Genomic DNA, 19,968 nt, shown 5'->3' with positions numbered 1-19,968 from the left:
ATCCCCAGGCCACAAATCACTAGAGGTTGGGAAACGATACCAGGGAGTTTAGCTTGCCTTGGGAATACACAACCAGCAGCAAGTCCCTGGACCTGGATCAAATCCATATTGTGTTATATCCCCTGTAACTTCATGCCTGTTAAAGGTGAATTGGCAAATTATCTTTCTTTTTGGTGCTCCCTCATACAGCTTGTGTACTCACCATCTGACCTGTTCTTAACACAAGAGTATTGGCAAAGTTGTAATAAAGCTTCTTAAAAGAGCCTTAAAAGAAAAGAATGGGTTTACTGTGCTAGAGCTGACAAAGAGAAAGCCAACAGGTGCAAAGGAATCGTCATTAACACACTACAATTTTAATTTCATATTCAGTGCCTCTGTCACCATCAACAGTAGTAACTCAATTTTAATTCTCTGCTAAAATGATCTGGGCCAAAGATCAGAAGTTGAATTGCAAATAAGAAGAATCAGCAATGCACGTGTTTTACAAGTGTATGGAGTGCAAAATGCAGTTCAAGGGAACCCACTAAGAAAAAGCGGATGAAAAATGACCTTGCCTTACAGAGGAAAAACCGTTGAGCCTGTACTTGCAATTGCAAGCAATTGTTTTTACTGGTACAGATTAATTGCACTCTTACGAGCATTTCAAAAAATGTCAAATCCAGATTAAAAAAGACAGAGCCCACATTCCATTTTCAGTAAGCTTCTTAACACTGAGTGGAAGAAACGAAGGCCAAAATGGTACGGACAAACCACGAGCTCAAAGCCAGCACCACCAGAACAAGCTAAATTCATGCACGGGTTTTTATAACTTTTATACTTGAATGAAAGACCTATTGTTTGCTCTTCCATTTCAAACATGCTCAGCAGAATTCCTGACATTCCTTGTCAGTCAATGTGACCGAAACCAAAAACAGTCAGTCTTGCAACAGGTAATAACTGGCTGACGGCCAGGTTTCATCCTAGGAAGGGACCACGTTCCTCAGCAAGCCGCGCTTCCGTTTCCTGGGGTGTCCGGCGAGCAGCCCCACGGCGCACGGCCTGGCAACACAAATGCCTGGCACAGCCGAGCCGCTCTGCTTCCTGCATGGCAGCCTTCGGCCCCTCATCCTTCTGCAGCCTCACAGCCCTCACCAGCCACCCGTCTGTCCATCCAAAGTCACTCGGGCAGCCCCGTGCTCACCCTGCTCACGCAGCCCCCGTTTACCACTCTTCCAAACCCCTCAAGTTATCCTGCCAGGCTCCCGTGCACCTCCGATGCGGAGCTGGGAGACAGCCAGCTTCGCGCTCCCTAGCTTAACATTTTTCAGACTTGATGCTTTCCACAAAGAGTAAAGTTCAGGCTTATACAAGCAAAACCAGAGACCGCGACTATTTCCGAATGATTCAAAACCTAAGAGGAGAATAAGTCAGATGTGATAAGAGTGCTTTGCGTCAGTCAAACTAACAAAACTTTATCTCGGATTGTTAGTCAAATATCGCATGTACTACAGCAAGAAATAAACATTTGAATAAATATTTTAAGGCCGCATATTTTTCCACCTGGTTACACTGTTTTCAACTCAATTCTGAGTTTAACACACCTTCTGTCCTGACTTTGCCCTTCTGCAGAGGGATCAAGGAGACAAATTTATTAACATCACAGTACCTGAGGTTTGAGTGCCATACACCAGGCACTGCTTGAATATAAGAGAGAGCACGTGGGGAATAGAAGTCACTGCATGCTATTTTCAATAATTCCATGAAATATAAATCAATAGGTTGAAGATAAATGCAAAAAAGTCCTTAGAGTTAGAGAGAAAAATGAAAAAATACAAATGCTACATGGCTGAGTGGTATTAAAATTGGTGGCTATGATATAGTGGATGTCCTAAGAATTAAAGAAGTTTTTGACAGAGCAGCAAGGATACACAGGAGTTCTAACAACATCCCTAGCAAATTTCTGTTTAACCATACAGATAAGAAGAACTTACACTCTTGAGCTATCTAACGTTACTAAAGAAAAACTGGAAATCCAAGCATCACTCATTCTAGATCACTAAGGAAGTAGTTCACAGAATTATGAAATAATTTAGGTTGAAATGGACCTCAAAGTCAAAACCCCCACTCAGAGTAGGGTTAATGTTAAATATGTACATCTACCATCAATCCTTTTTATGACTTTGTAAAGTGATGGCAGTCTATGACAGAATAAAAGTAAAGATCTATATTCGCTCAACTACAGACATTAATTTGACTTAAATGACATCTTGGAATAGACTTTCAAGAAAACTAGTTCAGGACGATAATTAAGGACACTGAGGCATACAGAACAGAACAAAATTACAGCAGAGTTGTATTACAAACAGCTCACATCACGCTAATCCCATTTTTTCCTGCTAAATAGTTTTTAAGAGAGGGATAAGGTAGCAGACCTGAGCAGATGTGAGTGCCTTTTAGGAAGTTTAATCATAGAGACAGAGTAAGAACTAATCAAAGAATTCTATACAAGGAAGATCTCAAAAGACAAGTTAGTTACCGGGATGAAAAGAAATCATCACTGAGTTTATTAGGAAGCAAGTTTGCCTAATGTGCCAATTAGCTATCTGAGGAAAAATACAAAGTGCAATCAAGAATGGACAGCAAAGTCAGCAAATACTGTCCACTCTGAGGAAGGCCACATTATCATGCTAGGAAAATATGCAAAGGTAGAAGTGATCGATACCAAACTCTACAGCTACAAAGCAGAGGCGAAGGAAGAAGAGAGGTCTGGCTATTCTGGCTAACAGAAGGAGAACCAAAACAGTAGCTGCACATAGTTGCAGAAGTAGCTCATGCAATTCTGAGAGGCACTAAAAAAGGCTTTTTTTTCAGGAGAAACAGGGAAGTAGAATTAGAATTGTACAAGGCATAAGACCTCATGTGAAATACTGGATGACTATAACTGCATATATATGTTCAACAACAGTAACCTAAACTGGGGCAGGTGCAGAAAATAGAATAATTAGGAGCCTGTAACACCTTTTATTTAGGTAAGACAGAAGAGCTTGTCCTCCTCACTACGCTAAACCACGCCTGAGAACAGAAATCAGCCATATCTACAAATCAGATGCAGGTCTAAAGCACCGGTGCTCTTATCAATACCACACTCTCCCTGGAGCCCTGCCCAGCCCATCTTACTTGCATGTTCATGACTAAACTTGGTTTTATAACTGGAGCAACAGTGGTGGGGAGAGATTCATACCAGATTCCAAGATATTGCCTCTGTTCTCCCACCAACCCATTCTGGCTTGCTCCTCAAAAAGAAGTCACAAAATTCAACAATCTTCCTGTCAAACCTAATGGTTGCTAAAATAGCAATGCCGTTAAATCTGTCCTGTTTGCTTTCTGCATTATCATAGTTACAACTGGAGTCTTTTTCTACTCATGGCATACTGCAAATTTTTTATGGTGTAGCGGTATGCAGATAAGTTGTTCTGTACTTTTTATAACTGGACCTGCAGAATTGGAAAGCACTGGCTAGCTCAGCATTTCTCTAATTAAACCTGGACTGGCAGCACCCCCACAGAACTGCTATTGTTCCCATACATCTGTCATCCATCAGGAAAGGAACAGAATTTAAGCTTGAAAAGGAGGCAGAAGTCCCAGTAACATTCCACCCACATGCACCCAGTCTTCACTCTGTTTCCCTTCGCCAATTCCCTTTTCTGCGTCTCCCCCCCTTTTCTCTGCTCTATCTCGAAACTCGCTCACCTCCAACGATAACGCTAGCTTTGATCTACCGAGTGCAGGAGGTAAGACACCAACTGCAGCAGCAATGGTTAGAGATGCACAAAGCGGCGGTCCAGGTTTGGCCACATTTAGACAAGAGCTGCTTTCTCTGCTCTACTCTCTTTTTTTGTGAGCTTGAGTTGAAAATCTTTCTGAGGAAAAATAAAAAAAAGTGTGAGGCAGGACATAGATGCTGTGTTCCACAGAACAGAGAACTGAAAGTTCAGCGCAGAGCTCTGCTACATGTTAAAAAAAGAACAAAGAACATGAGAGGAACCAACTGGTTACACAAATGGGGAGACGGGACCCAGTTCTTTTTTTTTGAAAGCACCAAATATTACTGCCATCAGATACTTCCTGGCTACAAGATTGGCTGTAAGTGGTTAAGAAATAATGGGAAAGAGCATATTTAGACAAGTCAGATTCCTGGGGTGCAGGCAAACTCAGACCTAGGACAACACCCCCAGTGCTACCTCCAGTACTAAGCTGAAACTCTTAAGAGTAATTGAAACCATTTGTTTAAGTCACAAGCATTTTGTTGAAAGCATAACTTGACACAAAAGGTCACTTTCTCCCCTTTCTATTTTTTTTAAATTCATGTAGTTTAAGTAACAGTATTTAAAGCAAGCCTGAGGGAAGCCTGGACAGACCTTTCAGTTGGCAGCATAACCAGGAAACTTCCACCTAGCGCTAAGATCTTCAATGCTATTCTTTTAGTGTTATTTCCTACAGTCTTAGTTTTCTTTTTTGTTACTAAACATATACAGATCATTATATTTCTCCAACCTTGTTAACTATCTGAAAGTCCCCATTTAATACAATCTCTAATTTGACACGATTCTTGAAATCCAAAGACTTTCTGCAATCAAATCAATTTTGATTTCATAATGCATTCCAACACTTTCAGCAGACCGTTTTGGATTACACAATTGGTTTAAGGGGCTAAACAAGGCATTCTTAGAGAAGCCAAGTCAAAGGATTGAACACACATAGGAAGCTTAGATTTACAAAAATTAACCTGAAATGCTCAACTTCTTTGGATTACTCCTATCTTTTTTACCCTTTTTGTAGTTTCTACTACACTCTCTTCAGCATCTGTTTTGTTGCTATTAAGAATACAGTGTTAAGCAATCTTACTTTTTTGAATTAGTAGTTACTTTCCACCTTTTCTTGCCAATTTATCTACAGTTCTCTGAAGAGCTCATTATGCTTTTTGCAAATTTAAGCTATTTAATATTATAGCTATTTAAGTTAATATGATTACAGGTTGAGTGCCTACATGCCACTATATTTACCACTGATAAAGTCATTCTTCAAGAATACCAAACAGAAAATACACAGGTTACAGTATACACCTCTACTTGTAAGTGAAGATTGTGTAGACAATGCTGTTACTGTTGTCCCCCCATGCCCCCAGTCAGTTCCCTCTCCATCTGTTTGTAAATTAATCCGGTTCCTGTTAATTCACTAAATCAATATGCATCAAAACCAGCAGGGCAACCTTGTATCTTTACCTGGAAATTAACAAGCAGAAAAAAAAAGAAAAAAAACTTTATTAATCAGGTTGCATATTCAGCTTACGAAACACACTACCTTGTCAATATTAAGAGACCCACCTCCATTCCTTCTAGCTGTTATTTGGTTCCAATTGCAATTTGAAATTAAAATTTCAGCACTGTTTGTAGAAGCCACGTCCAGCTCTACTGAGTGTTTCAACTGCAAATTAACTATCAGAGTGAAAACATTAATTGATCAGGATGTCTTCAATGCATACGAAAGGTGATACATTTGTCTACACAGCACTACTTCTTAGACATCTTGCTTTTCTCCTGCGAGTTCTTAATATAACTGTTAAGAGCTAAGCCCCTCACCTCTGCAGTCAGTATCAGTCAGATTGTGATCATCTTGAATGGACAAAGTTTAGAGCTCACCATCAGCAAAATAATTTCATCCTTTACATAAAGATTACATATGCAGGAGGCATTTCTCTACCTCTTATTGTGAGGCTCCACCTGGAGTACTGCATTCTGCTCTGAGACCCCCCCAACATTAGAAGGATGTGGACCTGTTGGAGTAGGTCCATGAGGATGACCAGAGGGCTGGAGCACCACTGCTACAAAGACAGGCTGAGGGAGTTGGGGTTGCTCATCCTGCAGAAGAGAAGGCTCAGGGGTGACCTTATAGTGGCCTTCCAGCACCTAACTTCCAGGCTTACAGGAAAACTGGGGAGTGGCTTTTTACAAGGGCATGTAGTAACAGGACAAGGGGTAATGGTTTTAAGCTAAAAGAGGGTAGATTTAGTTTAGATATTAGGAAGAAATTCTTCCCTTATAGGGTGGTGAGGCCCTGGCACAGGCTGCTCAGAGAAGCTGTGGATGCCCCCTCCCTGGAGGTGCTCAAGGCCAGGCTGGATGGGGCTTGGAGCACCCTGGTCTGGTGGGAGGTGTCCCTCCTGCCCATGGCAGGGAGCTGGAACTGGGAGGTCTTCAAGGTCCCTTCCAACCCAAACCATTCCATGATTCTGTGATTATAAGGATACTGTGCTCCACTATCCTATATGCCCTTTCACTACATACATTCTTTAATTAAGAAGTTAATCATTTCTTGATTTTCATACTGAATTGAAAGCAGCACAACAATCTGTTCTTAAATATATTTATTTAAAAACATCTAGCTTAAAAAAAAAAGTCTACCTCACACAGGCCAATATATATTTAAGAAGTCCTGAACAAAGTGTTCCCAACTGGAAAGCCAAAACAAGACAAGACTTGACAGAAAATGTCCTTGATAGAAAGGATTTACAAATACACACCAACCACATAAGAAAAACATATTCCATAGAGAGACATGTGGCACAAAAAACAGGCAAAGCGTTAGAACAACGAAGACTTGCCTGAGTGTCTGGAAGAAAGGAGGAGAAAAGAAGAGAGAGGAGCGATTTCAACAGCTGCAACATACCTTGCATCACCATTTTTTGCTTCCCCCTCACTTCTTTAATAACCATTATTAAAGCAACTTCGGGCAAATGGAAACTTGAGAGAAAGAAGCAGTTTTAACAAGTTATTGGCACACACCGCAGATGCTGCGAGTTATTTTCCTGCCTGCCATCTGTACTTTACCTGCTATTCTGATAGTTCTGCAACGCAAAACAGAAATTTCTGTTATACCTTAAGAGCAAGTACCAGAGGTAACAAGCATTTATAATTAGACATTCAAATAATTACCAGTTAAAAAATTAAATTCTGAAAATTGAGGATTTGGATGTTGCACTAGAAAAAAACAAAAGCAGATTGTACACTAAACATTCAAGTTCTTTGTTTAGTAAAATACCAAGATTAATTCTATTTAAATTTTGCACTTAAGCGTTACCTCACTACAGCAATTCCTCCACAATTTTACACTTCAACAGAAATCAGTCCACGCTGAAGCTTAGTTTTAAAACTCACAGCACTCATTTACACTGTACGTACTAGGAAATTCCATACTTATTTGAAACACAGCAACTACTTTGTTTTCAAGTGAGCATTTAAGGTCTTTCTTCTTCGCTTGCTACTAATTTTTAAAAGGCAGCTATGCAATAAAACCAGTGACCAAAATGCAGGGAGATTAGAAAGAAATGCTGAGAGCAACTAGGAGCAATAGTTTGGTGGTAAATCAGTCATTCCTGATGAAAGAATTCTTTTAGTTTCAAGCTCTACAGAGTAGAGTGGGTGCTTATCCATTCCTTAAAGATAATCATCTTTGTTAGGAAATAGTGATTAATTTATTTTTCTTAAGCAATTCCTTCCTATTCAAAAAAAAAAAAAAGCCAAACCAGAGCTATTATACTCGAACTGCAAAAGGAGAGTCATAGCCAGTATTTAATTAATCAGGTACAATTTCCTCCAAAATAAATTTTCAGAGAATGTGCTAATACCTCACTTACTCCAAATTCACAACCTGGACATTTTCTTCAAAGTAAACCAATGCAACATACCAAATTCACAAGGACAATGCAGCTAAGGTTTATAATCTCAGAAATGACATCCAGGAGCAAGAGGTTACCTTTTTTCAGAACCAAGCTAACAAATTAACTATCATTAGTCAAATCACCTGCTCAATAGTTAATTTTAAAAAGCAAGAATATTTAATTCAAATTTCTTTTGGATTTAGATTATTTTCTTCCAGTAAATAGAAGATCACTTGCTGTACTTTTTATATTTCAAGCTAATCAGGAAAATACACAGCCTCTGAATACATGAAAGTATTTACATAGTTGACATACTTTTCCTGATTGTAACACATTATACTTGTCAATTATGTACTTCCTTGTTACTTTAGTTTTTGTGATCCACATCAAGTTGCATTTGTTGTGCTTGTTTTAGGATATTTTATGCACAAAAGTACCACTTTGAAATCAAAGATAGGTTAGAAAAGTTCTAAATAAATGTATAGACATACACGCTAAAAAAAAAAGTTAAATCAAAACACATTCTACCTTTAAAGGTGACTCACTAACCAAACTGAAGTATAAGGGCGTAGGCTGATGTCAAAACCAATACTGTAAGAGCTAGCTATCACTAAAATACATATCTTAAACTCCTCTTCAGTTATGGCCCCTCATCTATTTCAGTTAGTAGATCCAACTTTTACAACTAGTTTTATTCAAAGGTGTAAAGATGGAAAAAGCAGCAAAGCTGGATTCCATTATAAAATCACCTTTGATGAAATTTACTATTGAAAAGAATCAGATGAATAAACTCAAGACAAAAGAATTTTTCCCTGTTCCTTTGAAGATGTCTACACTATGAAAAATTAGTCCAAGAATCCAAACAAACTCTGGTTATAGACACTTTGTCAAGTGTAGTCACTGAGTTCCCTGAGAAACTCATCACTTCAAATGAGACCCCTTTAATACCATTTCTATGAGAGATTTTAATAAGCTACATTCCATAAAGGTCTTGGACTTCAGTTGTCAGTTTCATTTGAGAATTAAAGCAATTTATTTTAAAGAACATTTGAAAGAGTCTTGTTGTTTTAAAACATTTTTTTTGCTAAGCTCAACCTCTTTCAAAACAAATTAGAAAAAAAAGAGAAAATGTTTGAGCCCACTTCTTTATTTTTCTAAATACAAAACTTGACAGAAAAAAATATATCAAGTTTTTGTTAAATCCTTGCGGCTTCTTCAGTAGCTGAGGAACAGCCTCTCACGACTGTGCGTTTCCAAGAACTCTAATCTTCTTTAATAGCAAAGGCAAAATGTGTAATTTAAAATGAGTACTTTGCAAGCTTGGCAGCACTCTTTCTCTTGGGAAGAGAAAATGGAAGGGAAAACCTGCTCTTTTGTCTCAATTAGTGTAGATTCAGCAACAAGTTAAAAATGGTAACTTTTCCATTTGATAATACATTAGGAGAAAAGAAATACAATTAGTTTCAGGAAGAACAACGACATCTAATCCTAGTAGAAAAGAAAGAGAGAAAACCACCCAAACATATAGAACCAAAATACATCCAGTTCCAGGAGTTACTTTGTCCCATAACAAACCACAGAAATGAAGCAGTTACTCCTGCATTTTTCAGAGGGAGGGCCAGCTTATCAGCTCCAAGTTAATAGCACACCTGCCAAAACACAGATTTTAGTAGCTACGAAGAGAACAAAGCATGATTATATAGCCAACACTGGCATGTCTAGGATTGATTTAACTGGAGCTATGACCCCACACAAAAAAGGTTAAACCTGGCAGGAAGAATGCTTATGTGCTGACAATATATAATATTTTTTATATATACTTATATGTAAATTTGTTTCATATATAAACCCATGACTTTCAGAGGCACTAAGTGGGTCAAAATTTATAAAACCACTTACTGGCAGCTACCGATGTAGAGTAAAGCTCTGGTAACATGGTGAAGCGAGGTAAAAATGGTGAAATTAGTTTTAAATAGTCAAACCAGGAATGTAAATTTATGATGCCAGTTATTAGTTTGGTACTGCTACCACAGACAGATAAGTCCTTTGGTCTTCAATATATTTTATATACATTTTTATTGACTTCAATGCCATAATTTTACCTCTAACAAGAAAAAAAAGCTTAAAAACAAACAAATCACTGCACTTTTTATAAGCATTACTACTGAAGACCACTGAACTGAGGTTCAATGTTTCAAATTTAAACAGATCATCAGAAATAAAAAATCAAGGGCAGAAGTCATCCATGCTGCAAATACTCCTTGCAAACATTTATTCTACAAGGCCACAGAACTTGAAACACTGAGGCATGTTTAGAAGAAAGTTTATGCTTACTGATAAGAAAAATAAAAGGCTGCAAACAAAAAGCCATTATCTTCTAAGGTCAAAGAAACCACAAACTAGCATTCAACATCCAAGTACAGTTCAATGATGTGTTACTTCTCCATTCTTTTGAGTTTGCAGAACATAACTATGAACTTATAATATTTAGTCAGAGGGTCCAAACACACGCACTGTACTTGCAGTCCCCAAAAGCGGTGGGGAGATCCACAACTGGAGCTGAAAACTCAATTAGCTCTCACATTTTTCTAATGTTGGCTAACACTATCAATGCCCAAATTTCAGTTATATTTTTGTGTTATGTTTATTTAATACAATACCTCATCACACAAACTTTACAGTCAGCATGCAAATTTCTCAGTGTTTAGGGGAATGAACAAAATTGTATGAATATTTTAACAGCATATGGGAGCTATTATTTAGCTGCCTGTTTTTCTACTGGTTTCTATGGAAATGAGTTGCTTGCTCAGTGTCATTTTCAGAGACAGGTAGATAGGTATGTGACCACATCCTAGTGCACCTGCCTTAAAAAAAAATCCAGCCATGTAATGCTTCAAGTCCTTTTTAATATACCGGTATTTATTACAAATACTGTTATCCAAAGTCCTGCATCTTGAAATGCAATGCCACCCCCAAAACAGTCGTTTCAGAAAAAATGGTCAGAAAGTCTGCGAGATCCAGACTAGGATGTGACTGCCCATGCTGGGCAACAAGAGGTCTCCGGAAACCTTGGCCCAAATGCACCTCTTGCAGAAGCCTCCCAGGGAGGAGTCCAACAGGGAGCAGGAGGAGAACGACTTCCAAACAGCTGTAAAACAGCTCATTTGGTGTCTTACTACAGGAGACAGAAAAAAGACAGGGAGAGGAGAAAGACATGAGAGATGTGAGATTCAGGATGAGATCAAAACAAAACTTTTTATTAACTATACTACCCATTGAAGGTGCAGAATCTTAACACCAAATAAGAGAAAGAAACAGTATATTATTTTTAAATGCCAAAACACATCCTTCAGTTGGAAGTTAACCTCTATGACATTTTAGCACTAGCTATTTCTACTGCAGATGGTGAAAGCCACAGCAACCAGCTATTTAAAATTGTTCTTTCCTGAATTCCAGTATCACTTTCTGAACACAAAAGATAGAAGGTATTTAAATGCAGCATGTCAATGTATCAAGTGAAAATATAACGGGCATAACAAAAACATTTCTTTTGATACACTGTGTCTCAAGGCTACTAAGCGTTTGCTGCTCCCACAGAATCCAGCAGGCCGTCAGGGTCTCTAAAAATAGAGAAAATAAAATCCCTATCTACAATAGTCAGAGCACATCGAATACTGGGAGCAAGGTTTTATGAAACAAAGCAGAACGCTTTCAAGTGATATAATGATACAAAAGAGCAAAACATACTTGAATTCAATGACATGCTAACTTTTATAGTTCATAACCTTCAAAAGAGATGCTGTTTTCCAAGCTGATGAAATCCAGCAATCCTACGGTTTGCATGAGGGTATTTTTTAAGAATACTAATCAGACAAGATTGCTAAAACCTGAGCTCCTTCCTGCTCCACATATCCAGGATGCATGACCAGTTTTTCTGTTGCAATGCAGCAGCATTATCTTCACAGCACAGCACAAGGCAGGGCTACTTAAACTCACGCAGATGGGCTAGGAAGCTGGTATACCTGGAACAGTTTCTAAGCTTTATGTAATTTAAGTAATTAAGAACAGTAGCATTTAATTACCATGACTTCCTATATGAACACAGCACTGAACACTAAGGCAGAAGAATTTTAAACTGCTAACAAATAAGTGGCTCACGAAACATCTATGTAAGTTTCTATCTATGTACGGAGCATCTTCCTAACCAGAGGACGATCCACCACGTAGCCTAGGATCAGCGGTCCATTACCTGTGGGTTAAGGGTCTTCTTTAAGCCAGCCTTCCTGAAAAAAGATCCGTCGGTCCTTCCCCTGTGCCCCAGTAACATTTAGCCCCACTATTTTATCTGTCTGTCAGATAAAATACTGAAAGCACAGCCATGTTCTTGGAGCCGTCAGGTTCCTTTGGGTTTCATGGAAGTCGGCCATCTTATGGAAGAGGAACGTCCGTCAAGTCCGCCAGAGAAATGCTCTTTCCTCTCCAGACCTTAGAGATGCCAGCCAGTATTGCCAGCTGAGTGGGTAGCAAGGCTGCACGAGGTGTTTTCAAACTGATGACAGCAGATGCAGGCCGCTACAGGAGGCAGCAGGAAGCCCCTAGTACTCTGCGACAGCTATGGCTAGCCCAGCAGGGACACTGCAAACATCCCAAGGAGCAGAAGAGCAAAACTACCATGACTGAGAGCATCACAGGGAGGTGAGCGAGATGCAGGGCACATGCCCACAGAAAAAAACAAAAACACTTTTTTTTTTAATGTGATATATCAGGTGAGCAGGAATTGGCTCATGGCTTCAGACAAAACAAAACCAAGTTTTGCTGCCATTAGAAGACATCTTGGGACTTTATTTCCAGACACAGAAAGTTAGGTTGAAGCTCGAATCTGCAGAAAAGAGTCCTCTTCTCCCTCAAAACTACCAGAACGAACTGTAATAATTTCATTTTGATTTTTCTTCATAACTGTTCCTCAGAAAACACTGCATATTCAAGCACTCTAATGTATAAGCAATCCTTACAGCTTTACTTGTGACAAGTCCTCCCTCTTCAAAACAGAGCCAGGAGACAAATTATGCACCCCAGTGATTTCAGAATAAAATTGATTAAGATACCAAATAGAAATTTGATGTAAAACTTTTCATCCCGTCACCCAACAGCTAGCATAAAGTTGCTGGGTAAAGAAGTTAGAGGGAAAGTAGATGTTGCAGATTCTTGAAAACATCTCCATCTTATTTTAAGGGAGTTTTAGCAGCATGATGCGAGCAATTCTGCTGCAAATAACTTATAACAAAGAACCAGAGGTTATTTGTCCTTGCTTTTCCTCAAATTCCAGTACACCTTCACTCATCAAATTTATTCCATGAGATTAGTTTGAAGAATGCTACATTAAAGTGGATTGTCCAGTTGCAGTTTCACTATTCTGTTGTATGCTTGATTCCTTCAGATTTCAAGTATTGCTTTCATCAGCACTGTCACGTCCACAGCCTCATTCAACAATCCTTGCAAATCAATCCTTGCAAATCCTTGCAAATCAAGCAAATCAAGACGGTATCTAAAAGCAATACAAACTCAGCACACTTCAGAGAAGTGAGGACTGCAGTGGACCCTGGGACACTGGAAGAACTAGTGGAAGTCACAGTAAACCAAACCCTGTTTGCATATCCATCTATAACAAACGAATACAGAGGACTTATCAGTATTATGCTAGTACACTGAATCTGAACCTAATCAACTTTGTGCTTTACCTTGTACTCACAGATGTGTCCACACCATAAGCAAGATATTCTGAACTTTTTGTAATGGTTTCTGCAAGTACACAAAGCTGCTGCACTAGAGATAAAGCACATTTTTTTTTAGGCAGAAGTACTGCACAATCTGAAATCAATCTCCAAACCACAAACCTCTGCTTTCTCTACACTAGACTTCAGAAGGTGAAGCCTAGCACGTTTTACCTGAACATATTAGTAGCTTTATTCAGACTCCAAGAAAAGCATCAGAAGAGGTGGCAGCGAGCCCCTAAACAACCCCAGTTAACTAAGGCCTCGTGACTAATGGGGTGTCCTTGTCTAGAAGAAGGCAATTTGGTTCCCCCGGACAAAAAGTTGCCCTTTGAAAGTCAGCAAACCCGTTGAGAAGTGCAACTCCCCTCCAAAAAAAAAACCCTCATAGGTTACTATTAGTCCAGTCTTACAGATGAATGTTTTTTATTTTCAGTAAAGCAACTTCTTCATGATCAACTGGCATGCTTTATTGAGACTATACTTGTACCTAGGAGATACAGTTAAGAATGTTCAAGCTTTTTGTATTTTTCACAGCTTAAAATAGCTGCATTTCATTCAAATTATTCTTTATTCAGAATTACTTGACTATCAATGCTGATTTGGAAAATCTCAAATTTTCCTTTAATCTTTTTCTTCAGATTTTAGGTAGGTAAAGTCCACCTCTTCATCCTAATTTTAGATCATCTCCTTAACCTATAAAGTATATCTAAGAACATAAGAACTGCTTGTTACGAAGATAATCTCAAAATAGACTGTGTTCTTTTCCAGAGAAACTTCTTACTTTGTCACCTGCACAACTTTTTATAAAGCACCCACAGCTAATTTGCAAATCACCATTAATGGCCATGTCTATGCTTACTATATTTAATTTCATCAGACCTACTTAAAAGCTGAGTGCTCTTTACACCTTTGTTTTGTCTACTTCTGAATAACCACTAAGTAAGGACTCCAGAATTGAAGAAACTCTGATAGCAACAAGAGCCAAGAGTTACCCCTTACTCCCTTGTTCAGCCCTCATAAGCATTGTTAGTTTTTCTTCCAAATATTGAAAACGTTTGCATATGTATTCATGTATTGCTTTGACAGAAACTAAAGCCTTTTCCCACCTCCTAAAAGGAGCCTAAAGAAACCTGTGCATGCAAACCTAGTTGGGCACTAATGTCTAAAAAAATAATAATAATAATAATCTACTGTTCTTATTACTACTATTCAGTTTGTGGCACCTTCTCTACACTCTCATGTCGGTTTGGTGTCAGTGAAACAGCACTACATATGCTGTCCTACAGATCCCAACTCCAGAGGATGGATGGGAGAGAAATCACATGCTTGCCTTTGTCTATTGCCTGCCACCCACAAGTCCAGACATATATCATTTCTGGATCAAATACACTGATGGAAGCAGCTATAAAAGATAGTTCTTACTTATTTGTTAGGGAAAGAGTTTGGTGAGCATCCTGTAGCATGCCATATTAAGGGAAGTCATTCTTCCAATTTCTTGTCTAAGGGAGAAAAATCCCTTCTCAGTGAAAATCGGAAAGCTAGCACGAAACGGACAGTTTGGCATACTACCTGGCATTGCCCAATGGAGAGCACTGAACCCCACGGCTAGCAGTCCACGGAAAGCAGCGATGAGCAGCCAGATCCTGTGGCAGAGCCCTGCCTGTGGCTACAGCCACTGCTAAGCTGCTGCCATCCATGGCACCTCTGCAGCTTTCTACTCCCAGCGTGTAAGGCTGGAAAAGGCGACAGTCACAGAATGAAAGAAAATCCTGGATGGACAAGGAATGTAACAGTACACACTGTCAGGATTTGCAGTCATTTTAAATTCATTTAAAATTGTTGAACTTAATGACTACAGTATCACTAGCATGCTACTGACTTCCAATGTTATCTTTTAGTTGGATGATCAAGGCTGTCTTCAAGCTTCACCAAGATAAAGAAATGTGGGTGAGAAAACTAAGTGGCTAAAGTTAATTGCATGCGCAACAGTGGTTAATAATGAAAGAAGTGAATAAGCGCATATACTGAGGTTGTAATTAAAAGCACATTTTTAAAATGCTCTGCCGTTATCTACATGCACAGAGATGATAATGGCAATCAGTTCACAGCAGTCACCAACTCAGCTCTAAGCGCTATGCTAAACCACAGGGTTATGAATTCATTTCAGATATGGACTTTGCCACCGTCAAATTAGGAGGGTAGCGTATAGCAACCCATTCTGTTTAAGGAAAGGCTCACATACTAAAGGTGAAGCAGCTCAGTCTGAACAGAGCAGCAAACTAGGAGGACACAAGCTGCCTGCTGTCAGCTGCATATGATTTAAGGCGTTGGTCATGATGTCTGCCAGGTCCTAAAGCAACGTTCCAGGAGTTCATCATCTTGCACTACAAACAGAACCACAAATACAGCTGAGCTAGGTCCTTTCTTTATCAAACAAATAGTGAAAGTACTCTTGGGAACAGTCCCATGACTGAGCCTTGTCTTAACAACCCATGCATGATGACCTTCAAGGCATACTGCAAAAGCCTTTTAAACAAAGTGCTTCAAACTTGAATGAAGCTTTTTCATTTCGACTTAACTACTTAAGGATACCCAACTGAAAAAAAAAAAAAGTAACACTGCTGCACATTTGGGCTGTTCAGAACAAAAAGGAAAGGCTGCAGAGACTGCTTCAGCCGTTTCTACTTTCTGGTCACTACTTTGAGACAACTATAATTGCAAGTCATAAGCACCTCTATCCCAGAGGACCAGTGTTCAAGCACAACTGTCTTAGATGCTGCTGTCTCAGCTCCAGCAACTGGATGAAGGATTCACTAGGCATGAACCGAGTAACTCCCTCACTCTTTCAGATGCTCTTGTCCATGCCAGAGGCTGAAAGCCAACCTGGCAACCACACAAAAGTTTCTACTGTTTTTAAGCTACTGTCTTTTCTGCGTCAACACTCCCTATGCAGGTGAGTTTTATCAAAGCTAGAAACAGAGAACGTAAAACAAAAACACGTGCAAATGTTCACAAGCGATAACTTTGCGAAACCTGCCTTCGGAAGTTATAGTAAGCCAAGGTCTTGTGAAAGCAGAAGTACTGAACGTGTGCGAGCGAGCAAAGGAGTCTCGTGAATCTGCAGCCGTGACTGTGCAAAGATTTCATCCCGCTTCCCTTCCGAGCGAGCTCCCGCCTGAGAGGCCAGGACTTTGCTCCGCGTGTTTTTCCAGCGAGCCTTTCTTCTCCCCAACCTACCCGGCTGGGTTTGGGGCCAGCTTTTGGGACAGCACCTGGCTGAGCCCACCAGGCTGTGACACCTCTCTGGGAGAAGTGGGATGGGGGCACAGTGCCCAGGTCAGCTTGGTGGGCAAGCGACTGCAGTGCCATGCCCGCAGGCCCGCGGCCATCCCGCAGCGGGACTCACCGTTGCTGGACTTGAGGTCTCGGTGCAGGATGGGGACGATGGCCTGGTCGTGCAGGTAGAGCATGCCGCGGGCGATCTGCACCGCCCAGTTGACCAGGACGTGCGGGGGGATGCGGGCAGCCCCGGGCCCGGCCGAGGAGGAAGAGGAGGACGAGGAAGAAGAGGAGGAAGCAGCGGCGGCAGCGAGGGCCCTGTTGAGGGACCCTCCGCGGGCGAACTCCATGACGAGGCAGAGGTTGGGCTCCCGCAGGCACACCCCGTGCAGGGCGATGATGTTGGGGTGCCTCAGCATGGCGAAGAGCTTGGCCTCCCGCCGCACGCTCTCCGCCGTGGCTGTGATGTCCTCGTCGGGGTCCCGGCGCGCCGCCTTCACGGCCACCTCGCGGCCCCGCCAGGTGGCCCGGTACACCTTGCCGAAGCCCCCGACGCCGATCACCTCCCGCAGCTGCAGGTGCTCGAAGTCGATCTCGGGCGGGCTGCCCCCCGCCGCCGCCGCCGCCTCCTCCCCTCCTTCTCCGCCGCCGCCGCCGCCGCCCGGCCGGCGGCTCACGTAGTTGGCGGGGAAGATGCCGAGGCGCTGCCGGATCTTCCCCGCCCACCACCCGTCGTCGCCGGACACGGCCGCGTCCTGCGACAGCACCTCCACCACGTCCCCCCGCCGCAGGCTCAGCTCGTCCTCGCCGCTCGCCTCGTAGTCGTACAGCGCCGTCCACAGCGGGGCCGCCACCGTCACCGGGACCGGCTCCTCGCCGCCGCCGCTCCCCGGCGCGGCCATGGCAGCGAGCTCAGCCCCCGCCGCCCGCGGGGCGCCCGCCCGGCCGCATCCCCACCTGCCGCCGCCCCGCCGCCGCCGCCGCGGACGGAGGGAGGGAGGGGAGGGGCGGGGCCAGCACGGAGAGGGGCGGGGCCCGGCCGCCGCCGCCGCCGCCGCCCGGGAGCGCGCAAGCGCCGAGCGGGGAGAGCGGGAGGAGCGGCGCCGCTCCGCTCCCCGCGCTGCCGCCGCTGATTGGCCGGCGGGAGGCACGTGGGGGGGGGGGGGGTGCCGTGCCGAGCGGAGGGTCCGCTGGCTGCGGGGGCTGGGGGCGTGCGCGCGGCTGAGGCGGCAGCTAACGGCCCCAACGGTCGGGAAGGGGAGCCTGGCCCCGCTCGCCGGGCCCCCGTCCGCGGTTTGCCCGCTCCTCCGTCGTGTGCGGTGCTCGGGGCTTCGCCAGAATTAAGCCCGAGGTGGTTCTGAGGAAACCCCGCTTCTCTAATTCCGCTGCGGGCGGACGGGCGGCTCGCACGCAGCGAGCTTCCTCCTCCAGCCGCGTTCAGCGCCCACCCTGTGAGGCCTGACAGGGCCTCGGCCCCGCGTGGGCCAGCCGCTTCTCTAGGAAAAGGCTGGAAGCGGCATCTTCTCCAAAGTTGCTGTTTCTGCGTCCAGATTTTTCCAGGTCCCTGCTGGAAAAAATCATTTTCTAAGCACCAATAGCTGTTCTGTTGGAAGCCTGAAGGAAGTGTGTGGGCTCGAGGACGTATTGTTTTCTCACCAACGCTGTGGGAAGGGCGTCTCAAAGTTCAACAAGATTTGTTTTCGTCTCAGGAGCCGATCGCTTTGTCCCATCGAGCCCGAGGTTCTGGATGCAGCTGCCGCCAAGGGATGGGTTTCCAGAGGTGGAAACCGAGGTGGCTAAAAGAGGCCCGGGGAAGGTGCCAAACCACATCGCCAGGTAGAATTAGCAGACATGATGAATGCTGCTTGAGTTTTCACACAAAAACCCGCACCCCGAGTAGTGCACATAAACACAAAATTTGCAACTGGATATCCCAAGACTGAGGTTCCAAAATAGTCATGCAAAATTAAAATTACACGAAGTTAATAAATTCCTTTTTATCCCACAGCCTAAGCCATGTCTGCAGCTCTCCACAAAAGGCGAAAATTAGACAGTGACTTACCGAACTGTGCTAACCAAAAAGAAAGAATGCAGAACCAGCATGTCTATCGAGTCTTTTCCCATTTCCTTTAATATAAGAGAATGCCTTGCAGCTATTCAGAGAGATAATTGCAAGCCTTCTCCTTATCTGCATATTTGCCTTATTATAAAAGCCATAAAGTATGTTGTAATACAAGCGTTCTGCCACACAAATTCCACCTTGAACTTTATCTGTTATCCGAAGGAATCTGCAGGAACTAATTAACTGTGGAATGTTTTGGGTCAGACGAGGTATTGGTTGCAGCACAGCGAAAAGTTTAAATATTTATTTAGAGCTATTATTCCAAAATTTGCTCCCCAAAGTACCATTATGCACGAGCAATTGCTGCGCTCGGGTCATTCTGTGTTCGGGTCGTGCTTGTTTCTGCAGCACCGAGCACCCCAGGATCTCGGTATGTAACTGCTGGCCCTAGGTGTTCTAATAATGGAAATAATTTTACAGACGACAACAGGAGGCTCCTGTAACCTTTCCCACGGCACCACCTAGTGGAGTCGTCGTTCAGAAGAAGGGAATGCAGGCTGCTGGAGGTGAAGGTCGCTGCTCAGTTCTCTCGACGAGTCTGCGGTCACGTTTTTCATCCTCATCACTCCACTGCAGCTGCGGTGCCGTACAGCTGCGCTACGGCCAGGACACGTGCCCTGGGCTGGAAATGACAGCGCCCTTCGTACCCGCAAGTACCAATACCAGAAAATGCTTGGTGGCAACGTTAGTGAACATTAGATGAAGGAGAGTGGCAGGATTTGAGGACAAATCGCCCTAATAAGACGCAAATGTTGCATCAACTCCAGTGAAGCCCTCGCCACCTGGGACTTCCACACGACACCCGACATGAGTCAGCAGTCTCAAAAAAGAGGAAAGTTTTGAAGAAGCTTTTCAGTTCCGCCTTTCTTTACCCATCTCTGCTTTTCGGAGGTGTGCGCGCAAATGTTTTCGTTTGTCAGGATGCATGCGGGAAGCAAGTTTTTTCTAAAAAAAACCCACCGCGTGAGTTGTCACGCACCAAAGCTGTTATTTATAGGGGGCTAATCGCACTCGGCGCGCTCCTTGCAGATGCGTGCGAGGCAGCGCCAGGACTGCACCCTCCCCGTCCCCGCTCGGCGCCTGTCGCTGTGGCGAGG

The 19,968-nt window shown here is 42.9% G+C and overlaps 1 protein-coding gene across 1 annotated transcript in view; it reads right to left on the bottom strand.

Annotated features, from left to right (window-relative positions):
* The window catches only part of MAP3K21 (mitogen-activated protein kinase kinase kinase 21), a 41,927-nt gene extending 24,276 nt beyond the window's left edge, over nucleotides 1–17,651 (bottom strand). Inside the window, exon 1 of the mRNA XM_035559133.1 lies at nucleotides 16,877–17,651. Within this exon, the coding sequence (XP_035415026.1) occupies nucleotides 16,877–17,651 (775 nt within the window). The remainder of the gene's footprint in view (nucleotides 1–16,876) is intronic.
* Nucleotides 17,652–19,968: the final 2,317 nt, after the last annotated feature.

The sequence above is a fragment of the Cygnus atratus genome, chromosome 3 (assembly GCF_013377495.2).
Source record: "Cygnus atratus isolate AKBS03 ecotype Queensland, Australia chromosome 3, CAtr_DNAZoo_HiC_assembly, whole genome shotgun sequence".
Lineage (NCBI taxonomy): Eukaryota > Metazoa > Chordata > Aves > Anseriformes > Anatidae > Cygnus > Cygnus atratus.
This window is presented reverse-complemented; position numbering and strand designations above follow the sequence as displayed.